The sequence below is a fragment of the Carettochelys insculpta genome, chromosome 5 (genome assembly GCF_033958435.1).
Source record: "Carettochelys insculpta isolate YL-2023 chromosome 5, ASM3395843v1, whole genome shotgun sequence".
Taxonomy (NCBI): domain Eukaryota; kingdom Metazoa; phylum Chordata; order Testudines; family Carettochelyidae; genus Carettochelys; species Carettochelys insculpta.
The window spans coordinates 86,168,255-86,184,446 of NC_134141.1; the positions used below are offsets into that span (position 1 = coordinate 86,168,255).

General features: G+C 44.4%; 1 protein-coding gene across 2 annotated transcripts in view; it reads left to right on the plus strand.

Moving 5' to 3' along the window:
• Window positions 1–16,192, plus strand: part of IQGAP2 (IQ motif containing GTPase activating protein 2) — a 219,493-nt gene that overhangs the window by 121,235 nt on the left and 82,066 nt on the right. For both annotated transcript variants that reach the window (XM_074995443.1, XM_074995444.1), the window contains exons 5-7: window positions 5,920–5,996; window positions 13,177–13,244; window positions 13,590–13,703. In XM_074995443.1, the coding sequence (XP_074851544.1) occupies window positions 5,920–5,996; window positions 13,177–13,244; window positions 13,590–13,703 (259 nt within the window). The remainder of the gene's footprint in view (window positions 1–5,919; window positions 5,997–13,176; window positions 13,245–13,589; window positions 13,704–16,192) is intronic.

Here is a 16,192-nt window from a genome sequence, read left to right on the forward strand (position 1 = left end):
TGAAGTGTGCTGAGCGCGGCGCCGACAGCGGGGCCGAGATCCCCGGTGCGGAAAGGGGCGGAGTCAGCCCCACAGGGGAGGGGAAAGGCAGCAGAGAAAACCCAGCACTGCAGCCCTTCTCCAGACAGGGCTGCTCTCTCTAAGCCCTCCCCTTATGCTGCGAACTCCAACAAGGAGGCAGGGGTCTCCCCCAGTCTACCCTGAGCCTCCCTCCCCGTTCCTCCAGCCAGCATCACCATGGCCTCAGGCCACCCTTGCCTTTTCTGGGATTTGACCCCCTGGAGTACTATCACAAATCAGTCTCACCATTGTCTCAATCACCCAGATGATCTGGCTCCCCCAGACGCCAGGGGTATGCGCCTCGAGAGTGGTCCAGGTCTCCATCCCAGGAACCGTGCCCGTGTTGCCATGGTCGCCCCTATCATGCGGGGCATAGACACCATAGGCATACCCCCATGGACAGGTCCCCTCAGACGGTTCACTATCCCTGAGGGCAATTGCGGACGGGGACAGAAACGCAAATATCTCGGGGGAGTTGATTCTGGAACCCCGAGATTTCCCCTCGCAAACTTCCAGCGAGAAGATGTATCACCATCAACAGGATCCAAAGGGATCCAGAGAGGCTTACCCTAGTGGTTCCTCTCTCTCCTCCCCCGATGAGGCTACGTCCCCAGGGGATGTCCCCCCCGGACGATCTCAAACAGTTCCAAGAGCTGTTTAAAAGGGTGGCCTTTACGCAAGGCATCCAGACAGCAGAGGTGCAGGAGAAGCACCATAAGCTCCTCAAAAACCTGAGACCTCCGGCCTCTTCCAAAATAGCTATTCCGCTTGACGAAGCAATTATGGAGTCCGCTACCAGGATATGGCAGACCCCTGCGTCCGCTCCGCCTATAAACAAGAGAGCGGATAAGAAATACTTCGTCCCGGCGAAGGGCATGGAGTTCCTGTTCAGTCACCCCACAACCAAATTATCTGGTGGTGGAATCGTCTCAACAGAGGTAGAAAACTTCTCTGTACAAAACAGGGGGAATGGACAAAGATGCCAAGAAGCTAGAGTTATTCGGCAGAAAGGTCTACTCCTCCTCTGCCCTACTGTTGAGAATGGCAAATTATGCAGCACACCTAGCGAACCATAACTTTGACAATTACTCCAGGCTGATTTACCTCATGGACTCACTTCCAGAGGATAAGAAGCCAGTGCTGAAGGCCATTGTGCAGGAAGGCTACGCAGCCTCGAGGACAGGAGTTCAGGTCACCCTGGGCGTAGCAGATACGGCAGCACGCTCAACGGCTACGGCAGTGGTCATGCGCAGGGAATCCTGGATTCAGACATCGGGTATCCCGAGGGATCTGCAGGCGAAGATCGTTGATCTCCCCTTTGACACAGAAGTTGTTTGCTGAATCAACTGATTCGGTCCTTCATTCCAGTAAGGACTCAAGGGCTACTCTCCAGAACCTTGGGGATTTATACCCCTCCATACAGGAAGAAAAAGTATTACCCTCAGCAAAGACGATACCCGTATCAACCCCAGCGTGCTCACTACCAAAGGGGCTACGAGCTAGGGCGGCATCAACAGCACCAACAGTACAGAACTCCCAGGCGATGTTCCCAACAGAGCCGTGCATCCTCGGGGCAGGGCCAAAGGCAACAAGTTTGACAGACAGATCGAGGGCTGCACTATCACTACCATCGTGCAATGTCATCCAAAGCTAATGTTCCATCATCGCCTCCGACCATTCTACGGCAAAAGATCACCACAGACAAATTGGGTACTGGAGATCATAGCCACGGGTTACGCGATCCCCTTCCAGTTGCTCCACCACCACGACCTCCACCCAGGCCCCATCTAAAGGATGCCTCCCACGAAGCGGGACTCAAGCAGGAGGTAGACCATCTTATGCTTATAGGGGCAGTGGAAAGAGTGCCAGAGGAACTCCAAGGGAAAGGGTTCTATTCAAGATACTTCCTTACAGAGAAAAAAACAGGAGGCTGGAGGCCCATCCTAGATCTTCGAGGCCTCAATCGGTATTTGCTCAAACAACGCTTTCGGATAATCAGTCGCCTCTCTACTTACAGCACTGGACGATGGAGATTGGTTCGCAGCCCTCGACTTACAAGACACGTATTTCCATATAACAATCCACCTGGCTCACAGATGTTTTCTCCGGTTTATGGTCGGCAAAGAACATTTCCAATACAAGGTTCTGCTGTTCGGCCTCTCCTCGGCCCCCAGAGTATTTACCAAGACCCTGGCAGTGGTGTCAGCCTACCTGCACAGACGGGGTGTTTATATTCCCATATCTGGATGATTGCCTACTGAAAGGGGCCTCGAAGGAAGAGGTACTACGCATGATGCACGTTCTCTTCGCTGGGCCTGGTCATCAACCTGGCGAAGTCAAAGATCGACCCCACACAGGACATAGAGTTCACAGGGGCACGCATAAACTCCATCACACAAGGGTTTATCTACCAAATGCTTGCTTTCGCGCCATTGGTTCCCTCGTACAAGTCATCACCTTCAGCCCCACGGTGCTGGTTCTAACGTGCTTACAGCTGCTAGGCCATATGGCAGCAGCAACATTTGTAGTACAGAATGCCAGACTGCATATGCACAGCATGTATCACTGGCTGGCGAGCGTCTACAAACCGGCAGCACACACCGTTCACAGGGGGGTGTCGCCCACGACAGAGGTGCGCAGATCCCTGCAATGGTGGGTGAACCCTAAGAACATGCTAACAGGGGTACCCTTTCATCAACCACAAATGTCTTTGTCTCACCACAGAGGCCTCCCACATAGGGTGGGGAGCACACATGGGCGAAAAGGTGACACAGGGACTGTGGTCCCCTACGGAACAGTTGCCGCACATAAATATACGGGAGCTCAGAGCAGTGTTCAACGCCTGCAAACACTTTCGAGACCATATACAAGGCAAAGTAGTTGGGATCAATAGAGACAATACCTCCACCATGTCTTATATAAATCGACAAGGAGGAGCTCGGTCCTGTGCCTTATGTGCGGAAGCAGTCCGCCTGTGGAACTGGTGCATCGCCAACAATATAACTTTGAAAGCCTTGTATTTACCAGGTGCTCACAATGTGAAGGCAGACCAGTTGAACAGGCACTTCGCACTCACACAAGTGGCAGATCCGTTCCGATCTGCTACGACCAATTTTTCATGCATGGGAGTTTCCCCAGATAGACCTGTTTGCCACTCATCGCAACAAGAAGTGCCCACAATACTGCTCCAGGGCAGGACTGGGATGGGGGTCCCTGGGGGATGCATTCGCGATCTCGTGGAAGGGCCCCCTGCTCTATGCATTTCCTCCCACAGTGCTCATCCACAAGGGCTTGCAGAAAGCCAGGAGAGAGAGAGCCCACATGATCCTAGTAGTCCCAACTTGGGATCGACAGCAATGGTTCCCCTTACTCCTGCGCATGTCGGACTGCTCACCGATGCCCCCTTCTGGTGGCGCCGGACGTGCTCACGCAAGCCCAGGGGTCTATAGTGCACCCACACCCCCAAGGCCTGCGACTGCAAGCATGGTTAATCCATGGCTCAGCTCCCTAGAGAGCACATGTACGGAGGGAGTGCAACAAGTCCTAGAAAGTAGCAGAAGGACTTCCACCAGGAAGACCTACAAGCAGAAATGGACTCAATTCACTGCATGGTGTTCTACCAAGCAATTAGCTCCCCTTGCTGTACCTATACCTGTAATATTAGAATACTTACTGGACCTCAAGAGAGGCGGACTCTCCTTATCCTCATTGAAGGTCCACCTTGCCGCTATATCGGCTTTCCGACACGAAGAGGAAGGGCCCACGGTGTTCGCCCATCCCATGGTTACTAGGTTCCTGAAGGGGCTGGTAAACCTGTACCCCCCTCAGAAACCGCTTCCACCTTCGTGGAGCTTGGACCTGGTGCTTAATGCGCTAACAGGACCACCGTTTGAACCCTTAGCCACAGTTTCCCTCCGTCTCCTTACGATAAAGACGACCTTCCTTCTTGCAATCACATCAGCTCTGAGGGTGAGCGAGCTCGCGGCAGTTATGGCAATGCCACCCTGCGCAGTATTTTCGAAGGAGGCGGTAACCTTACAGCTGCATCCAGCCTTTGTTCCGAAAGTTTCTTCAGAGTTTCATATTAACGAACCTATAGTCTTACCCTCGTTTTATCCAAAGCCTCATAACTCCACCAAAGAGGCGCGCCTACACCTCTTGGATGTGAGGAGGGCGCTGGCTTTTTATATAGACAGGACTAAGTCCTTCCGAAAAACGGATAGACTCCTAGTCTCTCTCGCTCCCAGATCAAAAGGAGAAGGTCTCTTCGCAGAGAATCTCGAAGTACATTGTATGCTGTATAAAAATTTGCTACGAACTTAGACTCCTTTACTGGCCCCGCCTAGGGCTCACTCCACCAGGGCGGTGGCGGCATCAACAGCCTTTTTCAAGGGCATTGCGCTAAAAGACATCTGCAGAGCGGCGACATGGTCATCCTATGACACCTTCGCCAAGCATTATGCCCTACACAGGGTATTCCAAGAGGATACCCATCTCTCGACAGCAGTCCTTTCGTGGGCAAGCTGCACATAACCCAATTACCCACCTCCTTTCTTGGGTTACTGCTGGGTAGTCACCTATTGTGGAGCACCCACGGGGACACTCGAGGAAGAAAGAGAACTTACTCACCGTAGTAACGATGATTCTTCGAGATGTGTCCCCGTGGGTGCTCCACCACCCGCCCATCCTCCCCGCTTCAGATCTCTGTTCAGTGTTTTTCAGGAGCATCCGAGGCGGTTGGTCAAGGAACTGGCAGGGACCGGATCGCGCACGTGGCCAGGAGTGCGCAAGGGAGCGGCGCACGCCAGTGCATGCGCGGCCTGGCAGAAACTGCCGGAAATATCCGATCTGTAGCGCCGGGGCGAGCCCGACACCTATCGTGGAGCACCCATGGGGACACATCTCGAAGAACCATCTTTACTATGGTGAGTAACTTCTCTTTTCTCAGTGGAGATCTCGCGTGCCTCCTTTTGGTGAATAGTTATCCAATATCTGACCTAGGGGAGCCCAGTAAAACTCTCTCTGTACCCTCTGCTGGATTTTTCCAACAGGTGCATTGGTCACACAGCCTTCATGGTGCTCTCTGCTTCTACTGAAATTTTTTAGAAGCATTGAGTTGAATTCACATTGAAATCCCAGCTCTCTGCATGGAGTGATACTCCACTAGTGCTAGTTGTCTTGGCAGGCTACTCTTCCTTAATTTGAGAATCAGTGTTTTTGTGAATTGAACCCCAGGGTGATCAAGGCCTGCAACAACTAAGTTCTAATTCTGGCTTTACTGGTAACTTATGATGTGGCCTTGGGCAAAAGTCTTAATATCTCTCTGCCTCAGCTTCCTCCCCTGTAGAGTGAAGATAATGCCTTCTCCATCAGGGTGTTGAGGATTACTTGGTATGGTGCTTTGAAAATGTAAACCTTTTGTATGTGCCAAGTGTCCTCCATTTTTAATACCATTGGCTCACAATTAAGCTTTGTAAGTTGTATCCATTTCCTTAACTTGGATTTCTCTGACTTTTATCAAATCTGTCCTTTTGAGGTTCCAAACAGCATTGTTTAAATACTTTTTTCCAGTACTTCACTAGAGTGAAGAGCAAATTAAACCAACAGGTAGATGTTATATGATTTCACTTAATAGGCATTCTCTGTGGTTCATGGAATAATGCTCATAAATACTAACTACATAATGGTGATAAAATTTAAACTTATAGAGCATCTTGGCAACGTTTGCAGTTCTGGATAGCTACTTTGTATAGTAATGGCAACTTAAGGTATTGTAATGCAGCTTCACTAGTCTCTTGAGGACCCATTTGGACTAGGAGTTTAGATTATTATTCAGAATAACTGTTCTGTTTTTTTTAGATCTTTTATCCAGAGACCACAGATGTCTATGATAGGAAAAACATACCTCGAATGATATACTGCATTCATGCACTAAGGTAACTAGTGATGGAGTAGGAGGAAGTTTAGATTCAATAACCAATGTGAGTCTTATGCTTTCAGAATGGCTTCCAGTAACTGCTCTTAACAGAAAGTTGTAATGAAAACTTTTGTAAATGTCACTGTATGTTAAATGTAACTTTTTCCCCAGGCTTGTTGTTTAAATACAGCAGAAGTCTAAATGAATTTTTATTACAGCACAGTTGGACAAGTGCTCCTGAAATAGAAGTGGGATGGGGGGAGCCTACTGAGATACAAAGCTCTGTATGAGTCTCCCACAAACACCTGTTTACAAAGTTGAACCATTTGTTTAAATATAAAAGCTCTTTGTGAGACCTACCGATCTTGAAACACCAAGCAAAAATCAGCTTTTTAGAGGGATAGTTGTATTCCTCCAAGAACTGTTTTAAAATTATAGCCTGTGCCCAAGCACTTGAAATTCTCACCTTGTTGACTTTCATTTCTGCAAATAAATGCTGGTCCACTTAATTGAGCTTCCATGTTAATTCAGTGCCAGTGCAAATGTGTTGGCCAGGGAATGAAGATGAGGCCCTGGAGGCCAAGTCTTGATACCACATTAAAGCTATCACTTCCAACGTGAAGACTGACCAAGATACAAGTTCTTAATCGTAGCCATCCCAAATGGTTTTGTCTGAGGATTTCAAGTGCTTTGAACAGCACCCTTACAGGTACCTAAGTAGTTTAGTTGTAATGCAGTACATAACCAGGGAAGCGTAGAACTAAAAAAGCTTTTTCTGCATAAAAATTTTCTCAATGTTTAAAGTGTGAAAGTCAGAGACAGATGTTCTAGATATTCTGTCCATGCGGTGGTACTAGTCTGTAGACCAAACTCATTCCTGGCTCTCTTGGCTCACTTTCTGTACAGGAAAGCCTCTCAAGTCCATAGGTTTTTGTTAGTGTCAGGCTTGTAAAGATGAGGTTTGGGGCATAATTTAACTATTCTGTTTTTGTCAGCACGCCTAGTCCAGCCGTTTTGGTCTGTCAGTAGCCCTAAAAACTGCTAAATGAGCCAGGGATGAAATGTTGTTCTTGTAGCATAATCCCTCATGAATACTGCTGCTCCTGCAGTCTTACATAAGTGTGCTGAATATTAGTAAATATTAAAAACTTGGAATATATTTATTTACTACTTTTTCTTTCAAGATGCTGAGTTTGACCTTGCAGTTACAGTTCTGTTGTGATAAGTGGTGCATTTTACAATTATTTCATTTGATATAATATTAACGAGACAGCATCACAATAACCCCATAAATAGGGATGGGTAGCTATAGTCTAAACTATGTATCTGGTCTTTCTGTCAGCAAGTGTCTTGTGTAAGCTTGAAATGATTTCCTGAAGTGGACACATGAGGCTCTTAATGTTAAGCAGCTCATAAAGAAATGGTGGGCTGAGTTCCATTCTGGTGATGTCGCAATCGGTATTCGGGTGTTCTCCAGAAAGGATAATACAGCCAGGCTTTCAACTGGCTGTATTTTCTGAAACTGAAAACTTAAGTTGTGGGATTGGCAAATACTTTTTACCCACATGTACTGTTTTATATTATTTGCTTCAGCTTTGCATGTTGCTTAAAATGACAATCTTCCTCCTTGAACCGTGTTCTGGAATGGTTTGGTTCTGGAGGTATTCCATTTTCTGTTGTCCAGCATGACCTTGGTCGGGAGGCAGGCCAAAACATTAGTGCTGTTCATCAGTATGGTTTCTTGGCCTTCATTCTCAGTTCTTCATTTCACTTGAATCCTTATGACTATGCTACATACCAACACAAAGTTGCAAGCCTCAAATCTTAGTACCATCATATTTGTTTTATAGGCAGTGATTCTGCACTGTGAATTGTCTACCTTTCCTTCTGACAGTATTAAATCCTGTGCTGCTTTGACTTGATGTGTAAGACCCAGGCATTCAGTTGGTGCCCTTTTGTCAACATTTTCTTTGCCCTCTTCTAAAATGAACTGTAACCACATGATAAATTTTCTGTATGGTACTGTAATGGTCTTGCAGCTTAATCCCCAATGTTTGTCTTGTATTACACCTGCACACAGGTGCATTTAAAAACATTTGAATGCTTAAATTTGCTACATTAAAGTTGAGAAGTGCCAGAACTAAGGTTGGCACTGTACCCTCAATTCATCCCCCTTGTGTATGTGCATTTAGTGTTAATTACATGACCATTTGCCTTTCTGTAGGACCCCAAATAAATCCAGTGCTAAAGGTGAATGATGCTCTAGGGATAAATCAGGGTTAAGGTTAAGATTTTTGTCAGCGTGACCCTTACTAAAAATAAGAGGTTGCAGGCAAAAACAAAAAATCATCATGGGACGCTGTGACTTTTTTAGTTAAACTGGTTAGGAGAACTTGAGAGTAGGTGCAGAGAGGAGAAGGGGAAGGACCCTGTGGAGGGGGAACTGACAGCCCTGAGCTCCACAGACACAGAATGGAAACGGAGGGGTGATGCATAGCACAGGCCATAATCCATGACTAAATTTGTATCCTTACTCATGCTCATGACTATACCATGAAAGAGGCTATGTCCTGCAGGACCCTATAGTCATTTGTTTCAGAAGGTGGAAGATGATGTAAATGAGGCAGGGGATTGGAGAAGAGATGAATGCCTCCCTGAGGCAACTGAATACTGCTCTGGAGCAGAACTGGATTCTGTCATTGCCAGTACTACAGCTGCCCTATGTGATAGTAGTTTGCCTAAAACTTCACAGGTAGTCACTAACTGTTCCTCATTTTATGATAGGCCACAATGTTCTATCCTGGTGTTTAATAGGCAGAAGTCCTGAGCCCTCACAGCTGCACCTGCAGTCAGGGGGAGTGTGCTTTAGAAGTATAATGCTCAGTAAATCAGGTTCTAGTCACCTCAAATTGAGGAACCAGATTAATGGGTGCTATTAATCTTTCTGTGCTTCAATATTAATCTGTAAAATCAGAATAGACGACTCTCTTAGGATGTTGGAAAAACAAAATACTTGAAACTGTTATAGTATAGCAATGAGCTCTCCTGAAAGCCCATGAGGAAACACCAAATTCTGTATTCAGAGCAAGGTTTGAATGGTGCCCAGCGAAATAAGATGCATAGCCACATCGAACAATGAGCAGCGAGTCAAAATTTTTCTCCTTAAGTGACCACCATCCAACTCGTGCACGGATTCAGGCAGGGGTACTATAATGCATATGCACAAAAAGGATGAATTAAGGATTCTTTTACGACTTTTTATTCTGGTGTTTCCTAACCTCTGAGTGCTTGATTTTGCAACCTTAATGTTCTTAGCTTCTATAATTCTTTGCTTAAAAACCAAACCTGCAAAGGAAAATCCATCACTTGGAATTATGTTGATATTCACCTGGCTAATCAGCTGGTTTTGAACCTTTATTTAGATCCATAGCATATACCTCTGTCACTTGAGCTAATTGAGTAACTGATAGTGGTAGCAGATCGTGACCACCTCGGGTTACAAATTGCTTCATTTAAATTAAATGCTATGATTAGGGCCCTACCACATTCATGGCCATAAACATGTCATGGACTGTGAAATCTGGTCTTGTTTGCTTTTATCCTATACAGATTTCAGTGGGAGAGATCAGTGTTCCTCAAATTGGGGATCTTGACCCAAAAGGGAGCTGCAGAAGGGGGGCTTTAAAGGATATAAATTTTTTAGGTGGAGGGCAGGCAGTTTGCAACCATTAATGTTGTGCTGTCTTTGGCGCTGGGTGGCCAGAAAGTGGCAGGTGTTGGCCAGGTGTCCAGCTCTAAAGGCAAGCAGCATAGAAATAAGTGTGGCAATATCATATCATCATGGTGACAAGTATTGGAGAGGGAGCCATGTTAGTCTGTATATTCAAAAACAAGAAGTCCTGTGGCACTTTGTAGACTAACATATTCTGGAGCTTAAGTTTTCATGGGCAAAAGTCCGCTTCATCAGATGCCACAGGACTACTTGTTTTTGAGTATCATACCATGTCCTCCTTACTTCTGTGCTGCTGGTCATGGCTCTGTCGTCAAAGCTGGGCTCCCCGCCAGCAGCTGTCGCTCTCCAGGTGTCCAGGTCTGAAGGCGGTGGCAGCAGCACAGAAGTAAGGGTAACAATACTACAATTCTCTTCCCTGCCCAACAATAACTTTTTGACCTCCCCACATGCAACTCCTTTTTGGGTTAGGAAAGACCCTTAAAATTAAAACAACATTAAATCTCAAATTTAAATAGTAGAACACATTAAATTTGCTATCTTTAAAATCTGGTGGCCATGAAGTTGACCAAAATAGACAGTGAAATTGGTAGAGCCCTGACTAAGAGGGTTGATTCCTCCTGCATAGGAGTACTCACTCACTAGTGAGGTTTCCAGTAAACATTTGCCCCATAAGTAATCTATTAAACTGAGCCATTCCCCCACAATAAAATACTCTTTAGAGTCAGTTCAAATCAGTGTTCAGATGTGAGCTTTTTAATGTTCACATTCAAATGCAAATATTACAAAGTGTATTAAGTGTGAATGTTTCCCTGTTAAGTATATGCCTTAATACAAAAGGAGGCAGTTGCATTCCTTTTACATTTTATGTAAAAACCAAATGAAAAGCAAGTGCCCAGCACCACCTTGTGGTAAACTCCTCCAAGCCAAAAGGAGAGGAAAATAGGCCATATTACTCAACCATATAGCTGTAACTTACACATCAGATTTCAGTCTCTTGTGTATCTGCCGTATTTCAAAATACTTCTGTTCTTCCATGGTACTAAATATTATACAGTGGTAACTGCTTAAAAAAAAAAAACCCTCAACATTTCTCAGGCTAACTTTTTTGAATACTTCACAAGCAAGACTGAGGACTAGTGTACCCCAGAACTGCTGCAGTGCTACCACAGCTATACGAATGTAGCTGGACTGCAGTAATGTTGCTGTATCTGCAAACTGGGGAGAGCTTCTCCCACTCATGGTTATCCAGGTTGGTGCTTTTGATCAATGTAATTTACGTGACTCATTTAGGTGGCTTTTTGCACACCCCTGAGTGGGTTAACTTACACCACTGTATATGACAGCATATAAACCCACAGTCCTTGCCTCAGAGTTTACAGCAAATGCTTTTTAAAACTTTTTGCAAGAGAAGACAAAGTAATACAGGTTGAATCGTTGTCCAGCGCCTGACCAATGCCAAATGAGAGAATTTGCCTGACCACAGGAGGGGTCACTATGGTCTAGCACATTACCACACTTCCACTTAGAAGACATTTAGGGGTAAATTGTAGCTAAATAACAGCAGAGATCACTGAGACAGGGTTTGTTCATTGTGAACAAACTTTATGGGCCCACGGGAAACTTGGCTACACCCATAAGTGGATATCTGTTAAAATTGTGCCAGATTATGGATGATGTTGGATGAGAGCTCGGATTAGAGAGGTTCTACCTATAGTTCAGGATGTAGGGGAGGACTGGGCTAATGTGAAGAGAAGTGAGTAGTTTCAGGCTTGTTTTAAGTGTATATTGACTTGTCACTAATTGTTCTGTTAATTTTATTTAATCCTTTCTTGTAAGTTGTAAGTGTCAGATGGAATGCTGCAGAGTGTCGGAGCAATCTGGAGACTTGTGTGTGATGAGAGATGGTGATGTGATGGTATGCTGCTGTGACCTACAGCCTGCTAAGCAATGTATGTGCTCTTTGAGTTGGACCCAGTGTTGCCTGGTGCCCCTTGTGGGCAATTTGTGGGCAACTGAAAAAGGCAGAATACACTTGCTGTAATGTGCAGAGATGCCCTGGGAGTGAGGAGTAGGTGCCTTTTTTAAAAAAGGCAAAATAGCCTCTCACATGATACATTTAGAAAGAAATAATTAGAATTAAAGTGCCTTTGTTTGAAATATTAGCAATGCCCCCCCCCACCCCCCCACACAAAAAATCACTGCCATTAATTCTGTTGCCAAAATAAATTCTGGAAACTCGACTCTTTTTTTTTTTACTATGCATGCCTAGCACATGGTCTGAGGATATGAATGAAGATGTGAATTTACTCAGCTGTTATCCAGATGGCACTATATAGCTTATGGAATAATTAGTATGGGTTTTCTTGCTAGAACAAAATGAAAATGATTCCTGGAGAGCACTCAATTCCACTGAACTTATTTCAGCTCTCAAAGCATCAGAGCACTCAATATTCTGCAGAGTTTGGTCTTTTTTGAAGGGTCATTTGAGGTTGAACTACTGGTTTCTCCCTCGACATTGAAATATGCTTAGTCTAATGAAATTTAAGATGAAATTTCCTTTTAATTAAAAATGTGTGCATTCTGCAGACCAGCATTCTTAATTTTGAGTAGTGCATGTGGAAAGGACTACTTTGTCTTCAATATGAAGTGTCCAATTTGTTCTTTTTGTGGAACCAATAACATCTAAATTTCCTGTTTGTATTCCCTAAATCCCCACAATAGACTAATCCCAAATTATAATTATTAGTTATAATGCTTGATTTTTTTTTTTTTTTTTTTTTTTTTTTTTTTTTTGTCATGGGATTTGTGATATACTAGTTTTGGAGTTTCACTTTAATTCTTTCTTGTAAAGGATTGTTTAGTATGAATCCAGAATGAAGGATTTCTCTATGTACAGGTTGAAGCTCTCCAGTCCAACAACACTTGTAGTTTAGTATGATTTTAGTAAGCCAGATGACCACTTATCATGGGTCAAGTTTCCTGTGGTCTCTAAAGTTTGTTTACAGACAAGTCCTGGCTTTCTTCCTTTCTGTTACCCCTTTAATGTCTTGTAAGAGCTCCCTGATCAGTGGAAGTGTTGGGAATGCTGCTAGACAATACTGACTTTCCATGGTTCAGCAAATTCTCTGGTTCAGCACCAATCAGGTCCTGAGGGTGCCGGACTAGAGAGGTTCAGCCTTTTTCCTTTCCATATAATGCAATATTTCAATTTAGACAACCAGTCTTGCACTCTATCCTATCCCTATGTAAGAGAACTTTTTGGAAATCCTCGTTTTATGAAATTACCTCTCCCTTTCCATGTTCACATTATTTAAATGCACCGTAGTCAATTAAAGATGAGTTTAATGCAATGGAATTCTAATTATACTGAACATCACAGAAGCTTTGTTTTGATTCTACAAAAAGCAGGCATTTTATTGCATATACAAGTATCTGGTATTATGACATCACTTTTTTTTTTCTTCAGTTTATATCTGTTCAAACTAGGTATAGCACCACAGATCCAGGATTTACTGGGAAAAGTAGATTTTACAGGTAAGACTGTTTTAATTAGTCATACTGAAGATGACTTGTTGCATCCATGAAACTGCTAATTTGGCTTTTTTTCTATCCGACTTCTCTGTTTTCTCCTCTTCTCCCAGTATTCTGCACACCTCCTCATTTTGAAGTGATTGGGAGGGTGCTGTTTTTAATTAGTCAGCTTTGAAAAATGGTGGGGAGGGAATGTACATGGCATATTTTTACAGCTTTGAAACAGTTTCCAGCTGAATGAAAAAACTACAAAGTTAATCAACCCCTGGATTTTGTAAAGTATGAATAAACTTTAGCTGAGAACTTCATACTGTTAATCTTTTCCAACTTTGCTCTTTTAATATATAGAGGAAGAAATCAGCAACATGCGAAAGGAGTTGGAGAAGTATGGCATACAGATGCCAGCTTTTAGCAAAATTGGGGGGATTCTGGCCAGTGAATTATCAGTGGATGAAGCTGCATGTAAGTTGTCTTCTACCGTGTTTTTCCACCTAATCCATGATTTGACAGTATTTGTGCTTAGGTGTTGATGGTTTTGAGTCATTTAATTTAAAACATTATTTGGAAGTAACGCTTCTTATGTCTGTATGACAAACAAAAGTTCACAACTCCTTTGATTTTTATTAAAACATGGTTAACCTTGCATTTCCAGTTCTGTGTGAAATTGTGTAAGTCAAGTCTTTGAACGCCTAAAGGAAAAGTGTGGATTATAAACGTGTCTGAAGTTAAAATAGACACGCTTGTTAGAAGATTTTTAGCCTATGCCATTTCAGAGAAACAAAATAGAGAACAGAGAAACTAATTGTCTTGCTCAAGCCATACAAGTGAGCCAGTGACAGACTAAAGAGTAGAATTTAGAGGTTCTTAAATGTCTTCGCATACTTTTGTGTATGGTTGGTTGCACCACTTTCGCTGCCTTGTACTGGAACCATCTTCTAGCTGTGCCAGCTGAGGTGCTTTCATGCTGTTTCTCCCCTTAGTATCATGCCATGCCGAAAGTGCCAATATCTTTCGAACCTCTTTTGGGCCTCTTTTTCCCCTGACATAGCATGGTAAATTCTTACATAGTTCACATTTGCTGTTTGGAGAGTGATTCTTTTTCACTCCTGTGTAATGCTTGAACTTCAGAAGCAGAAAAGGCTCAATTTTTAAGAAGGGCATTTCCTGCCTAAGCAGTGCTTCATGTGCCAGGGAGAGGGATACTTGCCTTTTTGAGCTTTAGGACAAAAAGGCTAGGGAGACCTGTTTTGTATGTCAGTCTCCTGAAGGTAGGCCTTGAGCCTAGGCCAGGACCTCCTGATTCTGAGCAATTCTTCAGTCCAGAATTGTAACAGCTAGTCTCTCTGCCATTTGTTGCCCACAAAGAGCCAGCAGGTTTTAAGAGGCTGCACCCATGTCCAGGACTGTATCTGGTCCATGCTCACCTCTCAGTTAAGCCTCTGAGCCTATAAGTAGCTGAACCAAGGGCCACATGATCAGAAGTCACTGCCCCTGTTCCAGAAAAGAGACCATGAGAGAGTTCAGCCACCTTCACTGGTGCTGTGCTTCATGCCTCACAGTTCTTGGATCCTGGTGAAACCTCTGCAGCTTCAGGGCCAGGATGAGATTCAGCATCCCCTTTCAGATCTAGGCAGATAGATGCCACTGAAGTACCCCAACAGGAGTCATTAGTGTGTGTTTTGGTGTGACAGTCAGCACTGAAAACAGAGGCATAAGGACAAAGCACCTGTGGTTACAGTGCAGGTTTTCATGCATTAAAGCAATTTGATCTGGATAATGGGTTTACAGTACCAGAATGCAGACTTGGTCTGCCCTCAGCCTCAGTAGTAGACTTGTGGGTAACACCAGATCCGATATCACCTCAGTTTTTAATTCTGCTGTCTGTTCCTGCTGTTTGGTTCCAGAGAGTTCTGAAATGGAAGCCATTATGTAAATGGCAGCCCAGGTTCTCCTCGTAGCTTGTTGAAAGAGTGTGAAATGCAAGAGATCCAAGAAGTGGCATGTTTCTAAGATTCAGAGATCCTTTTTTAATCTCCTGCTAGGAAGAAAAGGCTAGAACACATTTGAGTCTCCTTTCTTGGATCCTGTTATGATCTGCCCTCTTAAGGCCCTGCTGGGTCCGCCACCGGACCTGTTCCTAGTTCACTCAGATCTGGATGCCTAGCTAGAGGAAAACAGAGAATGTGGAGACAGTCGGCATGCTTTGGACCTCCTTTTGGCCCTTCCAGGGACGATGTTTTCCTAAATCCTAATGACTGAAGAGACTGGCAGTCCTGGGACCTGTGGTCTTACTGGGTGTCACCTCAGGAATTTTTCAGCTAGCTTTTTGCATAGATGGAGAGGTCGTTTTCTCTACTAAGGATTCAGCAGTTGAGTTACTTGAAACTGAGTCTTCCTGATCTTCTGACATTTTATGCCTGAAATTTTGTCTGAGGGAGATGGAGCAATTCTCCTTTTTGAACAGGAGCAGATGGGCAAGGATTAAGAGCCAAATCTCACATTTGAAGAACATGTGGCTTCATCCTCCCCTCCATCTGAGGGTACTAGTGTACCGCAGTTTTGCGGTACCACATACTTTCCACCTGTAGTGCATGTGAGAGACTTTCCGTGCAGTATTCAGTATCCTTGGTGCTACAGTTAACAGTAGGATTTCATTATCCCTCTCAGATGACCTGTTGCTGCCTGCTAGAGCAGCGTGCCCTTCTGCAGCTAGTCAATCCATCTCCAAGAAGGTGTGAAAACTACCAGATACCATCTGAAAGATTTTCTTGCTTCCATGCCATCTTATGCCAAATTCACTGGTGGTGGCTGCTGCAGTGCAAAATCAGAATGGAAACACTTGATATTAGCTGATTAAAGAAGGTGAAGAGATCAGCTTGCTGGGTGGAAGAAGGGTTCTCATCCCTTGGTATTGTATGTGGCCCCTTTTTTTGTTCAAGAGATGGTGGTTG